This window comes from Tachysurus fulvidraco, chromosome 16 (assembly GCF_022655615.1).
Source record: "Tachysurus fulvidraco isolate hzauxx_2018 chromosome 16, HZAU_PFXX_2.0, whole genome shotgun sequence".
NCBI classification, from domain to species: domain Eukaryota; kingdom Metazoa; phylum Chordata; class Actinopteri; order Siluriformes; family Bagridae; genus Tachysurus; species Tachysurus fulvidraco.
In genome coordinates this window covers 21,782,051-21,804,498 of record NC_062533.1, presented here as the reverse complement: position 1 = coordinate 21,804,498, position 22,448 = coordinate 21,782,051, and the positions used below count along the sequence as shown (strand labels likewise).

At 44.0% G+C, this 22,448-nt stretch overlaps 1 protein-coding gene across 5 annotated transcripts in view; it reads right to left on the bottom strand.

Annotated features, from left to right (window-relative positions):
* LOC113638744 (pleckstrin homology domain-containing family G member 3) overlaps positions 1–22,448 on the bottom strand; it is a 42,751-nt gene that overhangs the window by 4,461 nt on the left and 15,842 nt on the right. For 2 of the 5 annotated variants that reach the window (XM_047801760.1, XM_047801761.1), the window contains exons 9-17: positions 22,303–22,395; positions 22,036–22,122; positions 21,862–21,895; positions 17,358–17,432; positions 14,421–14,450; positions 14,184–14,194; positions 13,339–13,581; positions 5,385–5,468; positions 93–1,076 (exon numbers count right to left, since the gene is read on the bottom strand). In XM_047801760.1, the coding sequence (XP_047657716.1) occupies positions 93–1,076; positions 5,385–5,468; positions 13,339–13,581; positions 14,184–14,194; positions 14,421–14,450; positions 17,358–17,432; positions 21,862–21,895; positions 22,036–22,122; positions 22,303–22,395 (1,641 nt within the window). The remainder of the gene's footprint in view (positions 1–92; positions 1,077–5,384; positions 5,469–13,338; positions 13,582–14,183; positions 14,195–14,420; positions 14,451–17,357; positions 17,433–21,861; positions 21,896–22,035; positions 22,123–22,302; positions 22,396–22,448) is intronic. The other 3 variants (XM_047801762.1, XM_047801763.1, XM_047801764.1) reach the window with 3 other exon arrangements.

The window sequence follows — 22,448 nt, the reverse complement described above, 5'->3', positions numbered from 1 at the left end:
ACACACACACACACACACACACACACACACACACACAAACACACATTTATTGTGTATAATATTAAGGTATAATAGGTATAGCAGTGTTTTACCTTGACTGGTGATTCTTCTGTAATAGTGCTGAGATCTTCAGCAGTACTCAGTTGCTCTCGAACTTGACCTTCTCTGTTTGTACTGAAACTTTGGGAAAGTGAACACGTTTCTCTGAATCGTGAAATATCTCTGGACTTATTTTCTCTCGGAGAGCTTGTGATCTCTTTCTCCATTTTCTGCCAAACCTTAATCATTTCAGCTGATGAACGGAAAAATTCCTCTTCTGATTTGAGACTCATAGAGCCATCGACCTCTGTGCTGAGCAGATCTCTGTGTTTATCAGGTTTTGTGATGATGTCAGAACTTGCAGATGATGAAGTCAATAACGATGTTTCAGTGTTTGGAGGTTTAATCTGTTCAGTGTGAGGGATTTTGTTAAAGTGGCTGACAGAAGTGCGCACTAACCCACTCGGGATGTATGTCAGACTCTCTCTTCGCTTTAGGCTGAAACCTGCATCATTCTCTTCAGCATTGTCATAGTAGTGCCTGACCTTATCAATCAGCAGCTGTTCCTGTTTAGACAGAGTGGAATCTCTCCTTCTACAAACATGTCGATCTGATCCAGACACCATCTCCTCTCTTGGGGACAGGAGGGCAGAATTTACAGCCTCATTTTTGCTTGATGTTACTTCCTGCTGAATTCGGTGAGGAGACCGAAGCTCATCTGGTGCTGCACTACTGCGGCGAGTGTTAGCAATAAAATGTTCAGCAATGACACCGGCTTTATCGAGAACAGACGGTGGAAGGATGGAGTGATTCTCACTTTCTGCACAGTCCTCCTCCACTTCGTCTTCAGAAGACTGTCCATCCTGATTCAGCACAATTTCTTCTTTTATCTTGTATTGGTCAGATCCCTCCACAGTGCTCATGTGATAAACATGGTGTCTGATCTGGGCTAGATCACAATCAGACATGGACTGCAGTCCCTTTTCATATCCAAGCTCTGCTATGTTGTTCTGGACCTGGGATCTGCTCTGTGAAGTCTGCAAATCAAGAAATGCTTCAGAATTAAACTCAACAGATTTAAAAATCTAGTGATTCAATTAAATATTTAATTAAAATGAAGTAAGATATAATACAATGGCATTAACAGGAATGCCACCAAAGCCAAATCTAGACTTTCTTGTTAATACATTGCATCCTAGAAGTAACTTTAAAACAGGAAGTAAGCTAGTAAAGAATAAAACTATTTCAGTCTTATAAACTTACTGTTCGTTTTCCTGTTTGTATCAAATCTGCTGGTTTCAACTATTTTAGCCACCGTGGTCTAACAATCACTAGCTATAAAAAAGACTCTTAGTTCTGCTCAATCTGTAGATTTCTCTTTATTTCTTTACTATTGCTTTCAAACCTGTAGGAAGGTCAGTTAGGTTTGTAAATATTTTTGTATGTAAGGCCAGAGGTTTGGTTTTGAGATATATCACTAATAATATTCATGAGAACTGCGAGTTTAAAAAAGAAAGTTTTCATATTTCACATCACTGTGCATTAAATCCCTAAACATTTTATAGTTTGACGGGTAAACCTGAGGGACTGGGATACTCTGATTTTGGGGTTGAAGACACTTTCTCCAGATGAACCAAGATATGCAGCATGGATTTCTCTCTACCACCACAACACGTCCTATCAGACTAATCACTAAGTGCATGGAATATTCCTTATCTTACACATACATATGTTGCTGACATAATAAAGTGTTCAAATCTCACAGTAGTTTTATTTTATCCTATACGATGGTTCTATATACAATAAATCTGGAATACTACAGAATGTACAAACCTGATTTGGGATGCTGTACAAATTGTGAAACAAAAATCAATGCAATAATTTACAAATCTCATAAACTTATATTTTATTCACAATAGAAAATGATAACATATCAAATGTTGAAAGTGAGACATTTTGAAATTTCATGCTAAATATTGGATTTAATGAGAGCTAAACATTCCAAAAAAGTTGGGACAGGTAGCAATAAGAGACCGGAAAAGTTAATTGTACGTATAAGGGACCTGAACCCGAGTGGTGTTCTGTTATTGGACTTCTGTGCTAGTCACAGTTTGTCCATAACAAACACCATGTTCAAGCATAACAATGTCCATCATTACACATGGTACCAGGACACCCTAGGTCGGAGGTCGACGATCGACTTTGTGGTTGTTTCATCTGACCTCCGGCCGTATGTCTTGGACACTCAGGTAAAGAGAGGGGCGGAGCTGTCAACTGATCACCACCTGGTGGTGAGTTGGATCCGATGGCGGGGGAGGAAGTTGGACAGACTTGGCAGACCCAAACGTACTGTGAGGGTCTGCTGGGAACATTTGGCAGAGTCTTCGGTAAGAGAGATCTTCAACTCCCACCTCTGGCAGAGCTTCAACCAGATCCCGAGGGAGGTTGGAGACATTGAGTCAGAGTCGACCATGTTCTCCACCTCCATTGTCGACGCAGCTGCTCGAAGCTGCAGCCGTAAGGTCGCTGGTGCCTGTCGTGGCGGCAATCCCCGAACCCGGTGGTGGACCCTGGAAGTAAGGAATGCCGTCAAGCCGAAGAAGGAGTTCTATCGAGCCTGGTTGGCTCGGGGGACTCCGGAGGCAGCTGATTGTTACCGGAGGGCCAAGCAAGCTTCAGCCTGGGTGGTTGCGGAGGCAAAAACTCGGGTCTGGGAGGAGTTCAGTGAGGCCATGGAGAAGGACTATCGGTTGGCCTCGAAGAAATTCTGGCCTCAGGAGGGGGAAGCAGTGCCCTGCGCACACTGTTTACAGATGACTCCAACTGGGGACATCCTCAGAAGGTGGAAGGAGTACCTCGACCTACAGGGGGATCACACTCCTCAGCCTCCCCGGAAAAGTCTATGCCAGGGTACTGGAGAGGAGAATTTGGCCGATAGTTGAATCTCAGATTCAGGAGGAACAATGCAGGTTTCGTCCTGGTCGTGGAACACTGGACCATCTCTATACCCTCGCCAGGTTGCCGAGAATCAGCACCTCCAAGTCCGAGGCCATGGTTCTCAGCCGGAAAAGGGTGGCTTGCCCCCTTCAGGTTGGTGGAGAGTTCCTGCCTCAAGTGGAGGAGTTTAAGGATCTTGGGGTCTCGTTCATGAGTGAGGGAAGGATGGAGCGGGAGATCAACAGGCGGATGGGTGTATCTTCTGCAGTGATGCGGTCGATATACGGTCTGTTGTGGTGAAGGCGAAGCTCTCTGTTTACCAGTCGATCTACGTTCCTACCCTCACCTTTGGTCATGAGCTTTGGGTCATGACCGAAAGGACGAGATCCCGGATACAGGCAGCCGAAATGAGTTTCCTCCGCAGGGTGGCTGGGCCCTCCCTTAGAGATAGGGTGAGGAGCTCGGTCACTCGGGAGGAGCTCAGAGTAGAGGTGCTGCTCCTCCACATCGAGAGGAGTCAGCTGAGGTTGCTGGGGGCATCTGTTCCGGATGCCTCCTGGATGCCTCCCTGGGGAGGTGTTCCAGGCATGCCCAAATGGGAGGAGGCCCTGGGGAAGACCTAGGGCACGCTGGAGGGACTATGTCTCTCGGCTGGCCTGGGAATGCCTCGGTATTCCCTCGGAAGAGCTGGAGGAAGTGTCTGTGGAGAGGGAAGTCTGGGCGTCCCTGCTTAGACTGCTGCCCCCCGCGACCAGGCCCCGGATAAGCGGTAGAAGATGGATGGATGGGACAGCTGGAGGACCAATTTCCAAATTATTAGGTCAATTGGCAACATGATTGGGTAAAAAATGAGCCTCTCAGAGTGGCCGTGTCTCTCAGTTGTCATCCGGACTACAGAGGACAAGGACAACCCAAGTTGTTATCAGCGCTCAGTTCAGAAACCGGCAGCCCTGATGGTATTGGGTTACATGAGTGTGTCTGACATGGGCAGCTTACACATCTAGAAAGGCACCATCAATGCTGAAAGGTATATCCAAGTTCTAGAATAACATACGCTCCCATGCAGATGTCGTCTCTTTCTGGGAAGACCTTACATTTTCCAACATGACGATGCCAGACCACATATTGCATCTATTACAACCATCATGCCTGTAGAAGAAGGATCCGGGGACTGAGATGTCCAGCCTGCAGTCCAGATCTTTCACACATAGAACATAAAACATTTGGCGCATCATAAAGAGGAAGATGTGACAAAGATGACCTGATAGTTGAGCAACTAGAAGCCTGTATTAGACAAGAATGGGAAAACATTCCTATTCCTAAACATGAGCAGCTTGTCTCCTTCATCCCCAGACGTCTGCAAACCAACTTTGAGATGTGTTGATGACATGAAAGATAAAATCAACTTATTTTTCCCTTAAAATTACCCATTTTCTCAGTTTAAACATTTGATATGTCATCTGTGTTGTGTTCTGAATAAAATATCGACATTTGAAACTTCCACATCATCGCATTCTGTTTTTATTCATGATTTGTAGTGTCCCAACTTTTTTGGAATGGGGTTTGTAGAATACTCACTTAGCACTGGCTATGTACCTAAATCCTAACAGCTACTGAACCCCAGACTAAAAGGTGTTGACTCAGGTTACACAATGATGTCTGAAAAGAAGGCCTGGGGCAAAATGATGATGTCATAGCTAGTTTTGTTTGAGTCTCTGCATGTACATCTTCTTGACCATTACAGGACATAACACCTAATAATCTATGTATTCTCTGTATGATGAGCTAAAAAATACTCCCATTGTCTAATGAGCTGGCAGTGATCCTTAATCCTGCTGCCCTCTAGACCTGATCCCATCCTATTGTTCTACATCTCGTTATTGCTGCTGAAGATGGTTCCACATGCACAGCTTAGGCTTTGCCATGAGGTTGCTATAGATGGTAGTACATGGACACCATAACAAAGCTGTGTATGGTCTCAGTTGGATAACCTGATGATTGCACTTGCTAGAATACATATGACCATGATGTCCATAACAAAGGTCCTTTCACCACACAGCACAGTGTGACTCTGTAGTATACAGCTGCTCAACACATTGAGGATAAATCTAAATCTATATCTCTATCCAGATTACCGTAAAACTTTTGTGGTATTTCCAAAAGTGAAATAAAACTGAATTGCACTGAATTGGACTATTGGCAAAAAGCCAGTCAAATCTGGTTCTTAAAGATAAACTTGTAATTAGCATTTGTCTATGAAGAAAGCTAATGAAGAAAAACACTTCACACATGACCATGATGTGACCATCAACCATCAATTGTTCTTAATATATCACATGTATCATGCATGATTATGTCATGATGAATAAACTGTAGCACACGTAGAGATGTAAATGTGATTATCTGACCTTGTTCCTGTTTGGATCCTCACACATCTGTGTCTCCTCCAGCTGTGACACTCGGGGGTCTCCATGTCCGTGCCACTCTTTATCCTGATCCACAAACATTAATGATTTATAACCATGCATAAAGACTTAATGATCAGTAGTATTACACAACAAAACCTCCACATGGTTTAGTGGTCAGGTAATGACAAAAAAAGCACAATAAGCAGGGTGGATGGTGTAGGGTGGAGTCAGTGAGCAAATGACAATAGTTCTCATGAAGAGCTGTAGATGATGTGATTTCTGCATTAGCTGATACAGATGATAAGCTGTACAATGTGCTCCTCTCCTGTACTACTTTATAGACTAGAAAATGTTGCTGGAATTGCCCTCTCATAGCTGAGGTCTGATTTGTCTGATAGTCATCAGTTTGTAGGTGTAAATGGTGACTTCCATAAGGTTCTGTTTAAGGCCCACTGCTTTTCTCCTTAAATATGGTACCTCATCATACAAGTGTTCAAGATTGAAGAAATCATTATGATTAATAAGTCTAAAGAGTGTGTGAAGGACATTGGACAGTAGATTCTTACCAACTCCCTCCTGCTTAACTGGGAGAGACAGAAGTGCTTGTACTAGGATTTCTCTATACTTCAGACTTCTAATTAGTGTTCGGGACTCAGACACAGTCTCAGTGTTTAAGTCCAGGATAAAAACACATCTGTTTAGTTTAGATGTTTATGAATATCTTTTCTCAGGTAAAGGAGCAGATCTGGAGGGATCATGGGCATAGAGTGAACTGGGACGTCTGGATGTTGTCTCCTTACCACCATCACAAGTCACTCAGGTTTACAGACTGTGGAGCGGTGGGACTCTTTACATCCCAGGAAGTCCACATGTCTATGTCACCTTCTGACTCTCACTTTTAGTTATGATTTCATAGCTAATCTTGCCAGAGTCCCTGTCTGAACACCTAAAATATGTCCATGTCTCACTCTCTGTATCATCCCCTCCCCCACATGCTACTCCTGAGCTCCCAGTGTCCAAACTCCTTCTTCTCTCCAGACCTGATGCTCTATTTCTGGTTAAACTCTCATGTCTCATCACTTGGAGGCTCTTGTTTCTCCTGAGGTGGTCACGAGGATCGAGTTTAGGATCGAGTTACCACCGCCGTTTTCCGGTGATGAAAAGCAGAGTTTTTGTGCTGGGCGCGTCAGTTCGAGGTCGCGGTCAGAGCGCTCACGGAGGATGATGGCGCTGCAGCCTACAATTATAAACTGGCGAGAATTCTACCGACACGTTTGTCCGGTGCGGCGTTTCTGCTGTGGGACAGCCTCCCTGGTGCTGTTCAGTCGGATTACACGGCTGTTAAAGATAAACTCAAAGAGGCATTCGGGCAAAGACAGTTTATGGATCGCTTCAGAGCCAGCCTTTCAGCTCGGCCCAGAGCTCCGCGGGAAAGTTTGGAAGTGTTTGCGGCTGAGATTAGCAGGCTGGTCGATTATGCCTTTCCTGAATATGGAGAGAGAGCTCAAAGGGAGGAGACATTTCGTTGTTTCTTGGCTGGTCTGGATCCGGTACTCAGAACTAAATGTCATGAGCAAGGAGCTACGGATTTGGAGGAGGCCGTCATAATTGCAGGTCGGTGTGAAAATGCCAGAGATGTAATAAAGTCTGATTATGTGGCTGTGAATGCCGCTCATAGCGATGGTGACGAAGGGGCAGTGGCTGCTATTCAGTCTGGGAGAGACAATGTTGGGCTGTACAGAGCAGTTGAAAGATTAGCGGACGAAATGAGGGACATGAGAATGGAATTGAGACGTTTAGGAGATGAAAACCAAAAACTCAATGCCAAAGTGAATTCTAAAACGAAGGAGGACTGGCAATGGGGCCGCTCTCCATCTAATGGAATATGTCAGTGCTGCTGTGGGGGCCGTGGATGCCAGTCACGGAGAGGTCGTTCGCCTGAGAGACAGTGGGTCAAACACAGCGACACGTATAGGTCCGGTACGGATTATGGTGATGTTAATGACTCGTACTCTACACAGTACCCTACTAAACGCAGTCCAAGTCCTAGCCCACGCAGACGGAACAGCTATGAGGATGACTCAAGAAAGCGTGGAGTACGTTTTATCTCTCCCAGTGCAGGGGAGCGACATAATGGGCCGGGAAACGGACTGTAGCTGAGGTTGCGGCCCGAACACCAGCTATGTTGATTAAGGGCTCTCGAATTGACAATACTACTGGCAGTAACTCTATTTTCAAAGACGTTGATGATGCCAATAACACTGACCAAGGCCTGATGGTGTCATATGTGCGGGGAGTAATTGAAGGCGTGGAGGTTCAAATTTTAGTGGACTCTGGTTCCAGCGTGTCTCTCATTAGTGCTGATTTTCGTATGTCCATCCCAGGACTGCGCAATCGCCCACTGAAGGAGTATGTGGCAGCTCGTGCCGTGAATGGACAGATGCTGGATACGCTGGGCACTATAACAATGACGTTTCAACTGGGAACGGAGTCATGGCAACACGTATTTCATGTGGTGAGAGAAACCACTCAGACGGTGCTGTTGGGGTGGGACTTCCTGTTGAAGAATCATGCCTTACTGGACCTCAACCGGGCAAAATTACAATTGTGGGGCATGTCTGTTCCTCTCCTTACCAGCAAAGACTTTGTTCCCTTATGCTGCAATGTGTCCCTAGCAACCACAATTTCCTTACCGCCCTTCAGTGAGTCAGTTGTACCTGTTAGAGTTTATTCACCTTATGTGGCTAAAATGTTGAAGGACTTTTATGGCTATTTGGAGCCTAATGTGGCAGATTCGTCCAATTTGGTGGTGGCTCATACAGTAACCACGGTTAGAAATGGACTAACAAAAGCTCGGATTTTAAATCCTACTGGACAGGACATTTCATTAAAGCAAGGTATGCACCTGGGTGAGTTTTACTCTGTTGATGGCACTGATATTCAGTTGCTTCGGGCTCCGGTCGATGTAGCTGCAACATCAACAATGGGAGTGACACCCCCGGTATCACTGGATGAGTCGCCAATTTCGGAGTTTGAAAAAAGGTCACTTTCTGAATTGCTGTTAAAATACAATGACGTCTTTAGCTCCTCCGGGAAAAATTCGGGAAAATGCAATCTGATCAAACATCACATTAGAACGGGCGAGCAGGCTCCTATCAAACAACGCCCGTATCGTGTGTCCCCTGAGAAAAGTATGGAAATAGAGAGACAAGTGGCGGGTCTGCTGGCAGATGGTGTCATTGAGGAGAGCTGCAGCCCATGGGCATCACCAGTTGTGTTAGTTAAAAAGAAATGTGGCGCCTGGCGTTTCTGTATTGACTACAGACGCTTAAATAGCGTGACTGTGAAAGACTCTCACCCACTACCTCGTGTGGATGATACGCTGGATGCGTTGGCAGGCGCGGTGTGGTTCAGTACTTTGGACTTTTCTAATGGGTACTGGCAGGTAGAGGTTGCTGAGGAGGACAGAGAAAAAACAGCATTTACGACGGGGCAGGGACTCTATCAGTGGCGATCCATGCCAATGGGCCTCTCAAACTCTCCTGCTACATTCCAACGTTTGATGGAACTAGTCCTCAGGGGGCTCCCATGGCACATCTGCATGGTATATTTGGATGATATTCTGATTTACAACAAAACGTTTGACGAACACTTATCGAGCTTGCAGGAAGTGTTTTCCAGAATTCAGTCGGCCGGCCTAAAACTAAATCCGAAAAAGTGCCACCTTGCGAGAGATCATGTAATTTTTCTTGGTCATGTTATTTCTCAGAAAGGACTCCAGCCTGACCCTAGGAACACGGAGAAGGTTCGGGACTGGCCAGTTCCCCAATCCCCATCTGAGGTCAGAGCGTTTGTGGGACTCTGTTCATATTACAGACGCTTTGTCAGAGACTTTTCGAAATATGCCGCTCCACTGAACCAGCTTGTTGGTAAGAATGTGCCCTTTGTGTGGTCTACTGAATGTGAAGAATCTTTTCATTTCCTGAAAAATGTGTTGTCATCTGAGCCTATAGTGATTCTGCCTGACTTCAACGTGCCGTTTAAAATTCACACAGATGCGTCCAACCTGGCGGTCGGTGCTGTGCTCGCCCAGGATAGAGACGGCTTGGAGCATGTGGTCGCCTATGCCAGCCGGGCGTTGAACTCCACACAGAGGCGGTGGTCCACTTTCGATCGGGAGCTATGGGCCATTGTGTGGGCGGTAAGGGAATTCAGGCATTACATTGGACTTTCTTCTTTTACCATTATTACAGACCATCGGCCCCTGTTAGCTCTGCGGCGTATGTCTATTGAAAACGACCCAACAGGAAGGAGGGGACGATGGATTATGGAACTCGATCCACTGAATTGGATCATCATTCACAAGGACGGGACCCGTCACAAGAATGCAGACGCTCTGTCTCGTCGCCCAGTAACACCCGACCAGGTTGGCGCAGAGTCCACTAATAATCGAATGTCAGAAGTCAATGTGGTGAGTTCCGGGCAACCAAGTAATGACAATTCATGTCCCTTAAAAGTTGTTAACCCTGCAAGGGGAGGTACGGCTGCGCACCTATCTGACATTCCTGATTCGGATACGATTTCTATAAATGCTCTATCTTTCAATACACGGGACATTAGGGCCTCGCAACAGGCCGATCCTGACATCAGAACTGTTTTGGATTGGGCGGAGCAGTCACAAAGGCCTTCTAGGAGACAGTTACAAGGTGCCTCTCAGTGCTTAAAAAAACTTTGGACTGAGTTCAATCGCTTCTCAATTATTGATGGACTGTTGTGCCGCTCTGTCATCTGTTCACGTACTGGTGATCCTATATTACAAATTGTTGTACCCAATGCTATGATTCCTGATATTCTGTTACAGCTGCATGGGGCCCCAGCCTCCGCCCACTTCTCTTCTGAGCGTGTGTGGGAGCAGGCAAGAAAATTCTGTTACTGGCCGTCCATGTACAGGGACATCAGAGCATGGTGTGAGCAATGCAGAGCATGTCAGACGCGTCGAGGTCCTGTTCCGTCCCACCGAGCACCTATGGGAGGTTCCAAGGCTGTCCGTCCTTTTGAGAGAGTGGCTATGGACATTCTAGAGCTGCCGGTGACCGCTAAAGGCAATCGGTACGTGTTAGTTGTTGAGGACTATTTCACGAAATTTGTCAATTTGTATGCTTTACCTAACCAGACAGCACTAACTGTTGCACGCTGCCTGTTTGAGGATTACATTTTGACACATGGTGTTCCGGAGACTTTGCATTCGGATCAGGGCCGCCAGTTCGAGGCGGAGATAATCCAGAGCCTCTGTCAGTGGCTAAACATTAAAAAGACACGTACCACTCCCTACCACCCAAAGTCGGATGGTATGGTTGAGCGCTTTAACAGGACCTTGACTGACCAGTTGGTTAAGACACTGCTGACCCATGGAGGGGAATGGGATGAGTATGTGAAACATGTTGCTTTCGCTTACAACACGTCACCTCACTCCAGCACTCATTTCACACCGTACTTTTTGACCCATGGCCGGGAGGCACGGGTGCCGGCTGATGTACTGTTACCGACTCGTGCACTTTCCCCCAATATGACAGGATCCCATACTGATTTTGTTCATTCATTGCGGAAAAAACTGGACTCTGCTTTCGGCAGTGCGCGCATGCATAGCGAGGCTGCTCATGAGCGTCAGAAAATGTATCATGATCAAGGAGTGCGTCACCAGCCTTATACGGTGGGTGCCTTGGTGTGGCTTAACAACCCTGTTGAGAGTCGTATGAAGCTGGCACCCCATTGGAAGGGTCCCTATAAAATTGTTCAGGTCATGGACTCATGTGGTGAACTGGGCTTGACTTATCGGATTGTCAATCCTCTGGACACTGGTGAGAGGGCGCAGGTTGTGCATTACGATAGGTTACGGCCTTATACATTGCCTATTCCTTCTCTGTCACAGACTCAGACATGGCCTAATGTGTTCGATTCTTTCACAACATCCTCCTCCCCGGAGGTGGATATGTCAGGTAGACAAGAGTGTGTTCTCCCTCAGAGTGACCTGAGTGCTCTGCCTGAAGAGCACTGTTTGGAAAGACAGCCAGAACCAAGTGTGAGCAGAACGGGGAGGGTTTTGAAACTTCCGGGTCATTTCAAGCATTTTGTTCTGTATTAATATCACTGTTAGTACTGTTATAGTGGGACTGTGGTACTATGTATTTGTGTTGCAATTGTTTGGGGGTTTGTTCAATGCACTGTCCGGTTTAAAGAGTGTTTGAAAGTGATGCAAAGTTAAAGTAAAGAACTGTGCCTTACGATATGCTCCTTCTGCACTTTAATGCAGCGTGTATGATTCATTTAAGGTGTTTTGTTTATGTATGATGCTCATATGTTTATTGGGTTTATTGTTCATTTATATAAATGGGGACATTTATTTTGTCAGGGGGGGACGTGTGTAACAGACTTAATCTGTGAGCTGGAGTGCATGTTGATGTTATACTGAGCATTGCGATTTGTGTGTGTAATACATTTTCCCCTCGGGGCTCGCCGTAGATAGCGTGTGGGCATGCGCACAGGAGGGCAGTGTTCTCGGGAAGTTTTCGGTGTGGGGATCACGTTGGTGTGCCGCGAGGAATAACAATAAAAAGAGTTGATGATCAAACGATGAGCCTCCGTTTCTTATTTTTTTTAGTTTCATTTCAGTTTAAGCGAACCCGATGTTAAACGCTCGGTTACACTTCCATTAGGTCACATTATCCGTCGTCATGAGCTTAGTTATCACTTATACGCGGATGACACACAACTATACATGAGCTTTAAACACACATCCCTTTCCCATAGATGTTATAACTCCTTGTATCAATGAAATAAACATAAGGATGAACAAGAACTTCCTCAAACTAAATACAGATAAAACATCTGCTCTTAGTCGGCTCTCCTAAATGTACTTCATCTCTTATTATTGATCAAATTAATATTCTCCTCTCACATCTCATCTCTCACCAAATCTGCCTTCTTTCATCTACGCAATATTGCCCTATTACGCCCATGTTTAAATATCAGTGATGCCGTGCTTTCATTACCTCCTGTCTAGATTACTGTAATGCACTTTTTTATGGTTTACCATCAACTTCTTTAAAGAAACTCCAATATATCCAGAATTCAGCAGTAAGAGTGTTAACACACACACAGAAATCCCCCCACATAACCCCCGTCTTATACAGTTTACATTGGCTCACAATTAGTTCCTGTATTCAATATAAAGTTCTCCTCACTACATTTAAAGCTCTCCATCGCTCCTGTCCACAATATACCACAGATCTCCTTCACACATATACCCCTGCCCCTGCACTTAGGTCCTCTGACTCTAATTTATTAGAGGTTCCTCGTTAGGGACTGAAATCTTTTGGTGGTAGAGCCTTCTGTATCGCGGCTCCCATCCTATGGACTTCTCTCCCCAGAACATTCGAGACCTGGCGTCTTTACAGGATTCCAGATTCTTTACAGAATGACAAGTCCATTGACATGGTTTTGTGTCTCTATTTGTCTCTTCTGTATTGTATAGACCATCTGTATTGTCTACTAGAATGTTTGTTGCTCTAATGTACATGTTTGTTGATTGGGATGTTTTGATGTTGTGTTTCCTTTTCTATGGTGTATGTGTATGTTGTGTATACGTATAGTGATGTTTACTAAACCTCCTTAATTCTGTTTCATTGTATATCACATCATGTAAAGAGTCCTTGAGGTTGTTGATATAAAATAAACTTATTATTATTATTACTTCTGTAAAGCTGCTTTGAGACGATGTGAACTGATAAAAGCGCTGTACAAATAAATGAAACTGAAAAAGCGAGCATGCTTCCTACAGGTGTGTCAAAGCCCTTTATACTGTCACCTACAATTCTAACACAAACTCAGCACAGCAGTGTTAAGTGTGTTAGTAGAGCATGATGTCATGCAACTCAGCCTTTAATAAACATCTCACCATGTTGAGCTGCAGCAGGGCTTTAGCTCTGAAACTCCAAAAGGAAATCATGGAGTTGCTAAAATCCTTCATTATCACTTCATCTGATTCACTTCCCTTCTCTTCTTTATCCTGAAGCTCACTAGGTGTAGCATCCTCAGTGTGACACAGCTGACTGTCCTCCACACCCAGAGCCTGTGACTTGCCTGAGGTGGAGCTCAGTGTGATACGGTTTTCTCGCAGTTCTCCTTCACTGACTGAATGCTGCCACACCCACGCCAGGGTTTAAACACAAACATTACAACAACGAAGGACAAACGTCATTACTGGATTCCTCAGTGATAATCAATAGCACTGAAACTTCATTAATATTTTCATTAAAACACGATGGAGGAGCTCAGATTCTGTCAGAAGTATTGATGAGATCATTCTGTGTGTGAAGATTCTTAACAGCCTGAACTGAAAAAGTACAATTTAAACCTAAGAAAAGAGAAACACAATGTCCCCAGAGGGTGTAGTGTGTATGTACAACATAAATACAGTAAAACAATAAGAAACACGTTTGTATACTTTCCACTGAGTGCAAACAAATGGAATGAAGATGTGGAGGTTAAGCAAAAGAATGTGTGTGGGCGGAGTTCAAAACGAACTGTCTGGGCGGAGCCTAAGACCTATGAGGCGTCCAGCAATGCTCAGTGTGGATATTAAAAATAATGAAGTTGTAAAGATTCCTGATTAAAACGTGAGTTTAATCTGACAAATAATATTTTGTCCTTATTTATCAGAGGAATGTTGGGGCTCTGATGGTGTCTGTAATGTGTAAATTCCCCAGAACAGATTAAATGGCGCACAGTTTGTGTTCTTACCTTAAGCATCGCTGCAAGTTCCGTTCACAAGCAGCAATCAGATCAATGGTTAAAAAAAGAATGAGATAAATAATTAAATAAAACATATAAAAGGAAAGAAACATGGAAATAAATCTACACAATTATAAAATATAAACAACAGCAACATTTAATAATAATAATAATAATAATAATAATAATAAACTGTAAATTAAGTTTTATTACTAATTCTCTATAATTAATTCTATAATAAATTACTTTTGTTGTTTTTCATCTGTTTGTATAATTCTGAAAATAAACAAACACAAAACAAATTTAAATAGAGAGTAAAAAGCTGTATATATAATATATAATACCTATATACAGTATATATAGTGTGTATTATATATATATATATATTATATACAGTGTATATAGTGTGTGTTATATATATATATTATATACAGTATATATAGTGTGTATTATATATATATAATATACAGTGTATATAGTGTGTGTGTTATATATATATTACATACAGTATATATAGTGTGTGTATTATATACAGTATATATAGTGTGTGTATTATATATATATTATATAAAGTGTATATAGTGTGTATTATATATATATTATATACAGTATATATAGTGTGTGTAACGTGTCTGTCTGTTTCCCCTTGTTTCTGTCTGCCGTCTCTCCCTGATGTTAATTGTTGACCCCGCCCACCTATCTGTTACCATGGACACTAATTACATTCAATCTCTTCCCCAGGTGTTTTGTCTTAGTCCTTGTCTGTCTCTGTTTTGTGATTGGTTCTCGTTCACCATATATACTCTGTCTGTTCACTTCAATGTTGTTGGTCGTTTTTGGTGTTTGGTGTATGCTGTTCCCTGCTCCTGTTCCCTGCTCCTGTTCTCTGCTCCTGTTCTCTGCTCTCTGTTCCTGTTCTCTGTTCCTTTTCAGTGTTATGACCTGTTTTGCCTGCCTGTTTCTGTTTCGTTCCGTGTTCTGCCTTGTGTTGCCTGCCTGTTCATCTGTGTTTTGTTCATTAAACAGAAAACTGCATTTGGATCCCCACTCGCCTTTTGTCTCACCGTGTCACTTCGTGACAGAACGACCAACCCCCAATGGATCCAGCAGAACTCCTGTTTTGTCTACGACAGGAGGACGCCCCAGTTGAGGAGTATACGGAGGTATTCGTGGACCTATGCAATGAGGGAGAAGGCCCTAAAAGACATTTTTAAGCATGGACTAAGGGACATACTGCGGTATCTGATGCCGTCTACCCGGGAGATCAAAACATTCTCGGAGTTCGTCAACCTGGCGTTGCTCCTGGACGGGTCCACACTAACCTTGAGCAGTGTAGAGACGGAAGCCGGCCGTAAGTATTTTTTGGGGGGGGGCAGCAAGCATCGGGATCCGTGGGCCACAGAGTGGAATCAGCCACGGACGCCCGAATGCTCCACAGTGCCTCCGCCCAGACCAGTCCCGTGCACACCCGTGATTGAGCCAGTTCCCATGGCTACCGTACCGGCGAGCTCGGCTGAGGTCCGTGCTAACCGGCTGGTCTCCAAACTGGCGGATACCCCGATGAGGTCGGCTCGGGCGGCCGGCATCCCTAAGCCGCCAGCTGGACCAGCCGGGTTGCCGGAACCAGCCGGGTCGATGGAACCTGCCGAACCGACCGGGTCGACGGAACCGACCGGGTCGACGGAACCTGCCGAACCGACCGGGTCGACGGAACCGACCGGGTCGACGGAACCTGCCGAACCGACCGGGTCGACGGAACCGGCCGAGCTGACGGAACCAGCCGAATCGGCCGGGTCGACCGAAATGACTGAGTCAGAGAACGCGGTCGACATCATGACACCCAAACTACCTGAACTTTCTGCCTGGCCTGAACCTATGCATGTTTCTGTTTTCCTGTGGTTTGCTTCGCTGGACTTGCCAGCCCTTCTACCTCCTGTCCCTGTTCATAGGCCCAAAGCACCACCCTGGCTGCCAACTCCGTTCCGGTCTCTGGCTCCGCCTCCAGCACCACCCTGGTCCCCGGTCCTGCTCTGGTCTCTGGCCCCGCCTCTAGCACCACCCTGGTCTCCAGTCCTGCTCTGGTCTCTGGCTCAGCCTCCGGCACCACCCTGGTCTCCGGTCCTGCTCTGGTCTCTGGCTCCGCCTCCGGCTCCGCCATGGCCTCCTGCTCTGCCGGCTCCGCCCTGGCCACCTGCTCTGCTGGCTCCGCCCTGGCCTCCTGCTCGGCTGGCGCCGCCACTACACGAACCCGACCCGCCCTCCCACCCTGGCTACACCTTCGCCCCACCCTCCTGGACTGGTTTTTGTGGACTTGGGAGCGTCTGGAAGCCGCTCGTAGGGGGGGGGGGGGGTTTCTGTAACGTGTCTGTCTGTTTCCCCTTGTTTCTGTCTGCCGTCTCTTCCTGATGTTAATTGTTGACCCCGCCCACCTATCTGTTACCATGGACACTAATTACATTCAATCTCTTCCCCAGGTGTTTTGTCTTAGTCCTTGTCTGTCTCTGTTTTGTGATTGGTTCTCGTTCACCATATATACTCTGTCTGTTCACTTCAATGTTGTTGGTCGTTTTTGGTGTTTGGTGTATGCTGTTCTCTGCTCCTGTTCTCTGCTCCTGTTCTCTGCTCCTGTTCTCTGTTCCTTTTCAGTGTTATGACCTGTTTTGCCTGCCTGTTTCTGTTTCGTTCCGTGTTCTGCCTTGTGTTTCCTGCCTGTTCATCTGTGTTTTGTTTATTAAACAGAAAACTGCATTTGGATCCCCACTCGCCTTTTGTCTCACCGTGTCACTTCGTGACAGTGTGTGTATTATATATATATATATATAATTATATACAGTATATATAGTGTGTGTATTATATATATATTATATAAAGTGTATATAGTGTGTATTATATATATATATATATATTATATACAGTATATATAGTGTGTGTATTATATATATATATTATATAAAGTGTATATAGTGTGTATTATATATATATTATATACAGTATATATAGTGTGTGTATTATATATTTATATATATATATATTATACACACAGTATATATAGTGTGTGTATTTTATATATATATATATATATATAATATATATATATATATATATATATATATATATATATATATATATATAAATATATATTATATACAGTATGTATCTGTAGTGATTAAACAGAACAGTAACCTGTTTGTCGAGTGTGTGTGAAATCATCAGACTGCGTTTTCTTTTTCCTCTCAGAGTTAAACTTGCACTTCTGATCTGTATGAAGGAAAACACACTTAAGTCATAATTATTCACACCCAGCTTCATAATTATTAACTCATCTGTTCATAAAATCAACAAACACAAAGTTTTAAAACAGTGAAGGTTTGTACATAAGAGCAGATAAACACAGATTTACACAATGACTATTGATCAATACCAAATATTTAGACTGAGTCTCACTTTATGCACATAAACACCCTTAAATCACAAATATGGTAAACAGCTTGTGGTTTAAAAGCAGCTCAATGTGCTGATCGACATGGAACAGGAACCAACTGAAGTTATTGTAATTAAATAATACTTCAATAACGAAGTAAAAATTTGTTATTTGGTGATTTTAGAAGTACTTTGTCTAAAGAAAAAACAAATCTAAAATATATTAATATATTAACAGTAAGTGTGTGCATTCTACAGTGGTGTGAAAAAGTGTTGGCCCCCTTGCTGATTTTTTTTGTCACACTTTAATGTTTCAGGTGGTTTATCACACCTGAGTTTAATGTCTCTAGCCACACCCAGACCTGATTACTGCCACACCCAGGCCTGATTACTGCCACACCCAGGACTGATTACTGCCACACCCAGGCCTGATTACTGCCACACCCAGGCCTGATTACTGCCACACCCAGGACTGATTACTGCCACACCCAGACCTGATTACTGCCACACCCAGGCCTGATTACTGCCACACCCAAGCCTGATTACTGCCACACCCAGGCCTGATTACTGCCACACCCAGGACTGATTACTGCCACACCCAGGCCTGATTACTGCCAAACCCAAGCCTGATTACTGCCACACCCAGGCCTGATTACTGCAATACCCAGGCCTGATTACTGCCACACCCAGGCCTGATTACTGCCAAACCCAAGCCTGATTACTGCCACACCCAGGCCTGATTACTGCAATACCCAGGCCTGATTACTGCCACACCCAGGACTGATTACTGCCACACCCAGGACTGATTACTGCCACACCCAGACCTGATTACTGCCACACCCAGGCCTGATTACTGCCACACCCAGGACTGATTACTGCCACACCCAGGCCTGATTACTGCCACACCCAGGCCTGATTACTGCCACACCCAGGCCTGATTACTGCCACACCCAGGCCTGATTGCTGCCACACCCAGGACTGATTACTGCCACACCCAGGCCTGATTACTGCCACACCTGTTCACTATCAATACATAACTTAAATAAGATGTGAGTGACAAAGTGAAGTAGATAAAAAGATCCTCAAAATCTACACATCATGCTGAAATCCAAAGTAATTCAGGAACAAATGAGAAAGTCATTGAGATCTATCAGTTTGGAAAAGGTTATAAAGTTGTAGCGTCTGGTACAGGTCATTAAGATTTCATACCCCAGGCACCCTAAACTTCGGCATCTACTCTTCAATCACCGGATGAGCAACCCAGTTTTACGATTTTTTATGGAGGGCTACATTCCACAGTGTCACACACACACAACTAGCTCCAGAACGTCTGGAGCCTACACAAAGACCAGATAACCCCATGCCGCTTCTCTGATTGAACTCATAGGGGCCCTCAACCAGAACACACGCACACACACACACACACACACACACACACACACACACACACACACACACACACACACACAAAACACAATGGGACATTCCTTTTACTAATAAAACGAGTGAATAAGATGCCCCACATCCCACAGCATTGAGCCATACTCGTATGTATCTCCTCCCCAATTATACTGATACTCTAATACTTATTCTTATAACCCTGCTGTAATGTGTTTCTTCTGTTAAGGCTTGCCTGACTTAAAATTATTTACTCCTTACTTTCCTGACAGGAGCGTATTTTATTCATGTGTCAGAACACAATATCGTATTGACATCAGTTACCCTTCGATTACTGATCTGTGTATATAATGTACCGCTGCCTTGATACTGTCATTACCGTTCATGTTAAGTATACAAATGACCACAAAATTATCAGTTATTCATTTTTCAAACAATGGTGTAATTTATTTGAGCATGAAAGGCGCCATACCGTCTTAATACACCTTGGATAAAACTTTAAAGTCATCTAAAAGTTTGATAGCTAAACCACGCCCACAGACACCTGAAACAAAGGGAGTTTTTCCCTCCAAAACCTGGACCGAAGTATTGGCCATCTCCCCAAAGATGGGTGGAGTTCACGACCTTTAAATTGTCACAAACACCACCAATCCGTGGTCAGACTTTCGGAACGGCTTGGAGACGACTCCATCTTCCTTCATAGAACTTCCGGCAAGCTTCACTCTCCAGAACCTCCAGAAAGAACGTCTGACCCCACCCTAACTGACCTTCAGAGATTTCTCTGTTGCATCCGGACTCTTGTGCAGTAAGCCAATGCAAGTAACCGTTTCCTCTAACAACCAATTTAGATGCGTATTTTAAGTATGAACCTTTTATTGTGTCTTGAGGTAAATTTAAGTTTCCGGTGATGATTTCCCAGTTAGGGTGTGATTAATTTTGAAGTTTAAGCCTGCCATTCCTTTCCTTCCTTTCTCTAATTTCTTCTTTCCAGTCTCTTCCTCCCTTTCCACAATTTTAATTTCTTTTGTGTTATTTTATTTTCATCTTTGTTTTCCAAATTTCTTTTGTTTGTTTGTGTAGTTAGTTTTATGTTGTGTTTGTCTCATTCATTAAATGCCATATTTTTGTGCCACAAGTGATTGTCTCTGAATATCGCTCACAAATTTAAGGTACCTGCAACATCTGGTCTGAACTACATGCTCTATTAAGTTAATTTAATTCAAGTTACGGTGTAAAGTAAAAGGGGAGTGAACCTTTCTTGGCCGGGAAGATACCTCCTTCATAGAATTAATAAAGGTACACGGCCTGTTCGCCGGACGAACAGACCAAATAAGTGTAACGTTAATTCCATTACCGTTAATTTCAACTTAGGTTAAAATATTTAGAGTCACTATAATGCGTTATAATTACTCATAAATATTTACCTTGCTTCGTGAGCCAAAATCGCTACAAAGTCATTTCTAAAGCTTTGGGACTCCAGTGAACCACAGTGAGAGCCGTTATACACACATGGGGAAAACATGGAACAGTGGTGAACCTTCCCAGGAGTCGCCAACCGACCAAAATTACCCCGAGAGAGCAGCGACAACTCATCCAAGATGTCACCAAAGACCCCACAACAACATCCACAGAACTGCAGGCCTCACTTTCCTCAGTTAAGGTCAGAGTTCATGACTCCACCATAAGAGACTGGGCAAAAATGGCCTGCATGGTGGAGGTACAGACTAAAACCACTGCTGAGCAAAAAGAACAAAAGCTCGTCTCAGATTTGCCAGAAAACATCTTGATGATCCCCAAGACTTTTGGGAAAATACTCTGTGGACTGAGGAGACAAAAGCTGAACTTTTTGGAGGTGTGTGTCCCGTTACATCTGGTGTAAAAGTAACACTGCATGTCAGAAACAGAACATCACACCAACAGTAAAACATGGTGGTAGTAGTGTGATGGTCTGGGGCTGTTTTACTGCTTCAGGACCTGGAAGACTTGCTGTGATCAATGGAACCATGAATTCTGCTGTCTACAAAAAATCCTGAAGGACAAAGTGTGACCTTCTGTTCGTGACCTCAAGCTGAAGTGAACTTGGGTTCTACAGCAGGACAATGATCCAAAACACACCAGTAAGTCCACCTCTGAACGGCTGAAGATAACAAAATGAAGACTTTGGAGCGGCCGAGTCAAAGTCCTGACCTGTCCTACTGAGACGCTGTGGCAGGACCTTAAAAAGGAGGTTCATGCTCAAAACCCCTCCAATGTGGCTGAATTACAACAATTCTGTAAAGACGCCCATAACCCCCCCCCCCCCCCCCCCCCACCCCACAGCCTCAGCTGTAACAGACTGTAAGTTATCACCAACACTCGACTGCAGGACCAACCAGTTATTAGGTTTAGGGGGCAAATACTTTGTCACACAGGGCCATGTGGGTTTGGATTTTGATTCCCCTTAATAATAAAAACCTTCATTTAAAAAGTACATGTTGTGTTTACTTGGCTAATATTTTATTTGTATTTGCCAGTTGCATGTTCAGGAGTGTGTGCGCATCCACATCTAATGGGAGTCTATGGGGGAAAAAAGGCCACATTGAGACCCAGTACCAGAAGTACCGGTACTCGGATCGCTTAGAAAAGCAACAAACTTCAGACCGGCGTCTACAACATGTCCGAAATTGGTGAATGTGGCTCGAAAGCCCTAGGAGGAGTTACTCTAGATCAATTTTTGTCTAAGCTTAAATATTAAAACAGAATGTGGGCTTCTACAAAGCGACATAATAATAAACATAATAGCGTTTTTATTTTATTTAGTATTCTATTTATTATTTAGAATTTTAGACATTTCATATGCAAATATATGTAAAAAAAAAAAAAAACTCACACATTGGGTCCATTTCTAAAATGACCTCTTTAGCCTGAAAGAGAAACAGCAGTAAGTAACAGAACAAGCTGTGTGTGTGTGTGTGTGTGTGTGTGTGTGTGTGTGTGTGTGTGTGTGTGTGTGTGTGTGTGTGTGTGAGAGAGATTATATCATTAGATCAGGATTATGCTATACCTTCTGTGGAATGATGGTGTGATGATTCTCTAAAATGAGCCGTTTAATGTGGTGAGTCCAAAGTTTCTTCTCCTCCATTGTTCTGGCCTGAGACAGATGATGGCAGTTCAGTTATCTAATTAACTCATTAACTCATTATCTAATTAACTAATGAACTAATTAACACACATGTTTAGTTAAGCATAAAGACTGTACCTGATAATTAATGTAAGCTTTGATCTGACGGAATGATGATGTTTAATTAAAGATAAACACGTAAAGAGTCACCTGCACTATGTGGGGTTGTTTGGGGTGCTTGTAGTGTGTGACACTGAAACACAGCGGTTCTTTTGCTCCCTCCATAAGCATCAGCGTCGAACACTAAGGCAGAAAAGAGCGTATTAATGAAAGCATGAATATATTATGCATAAACA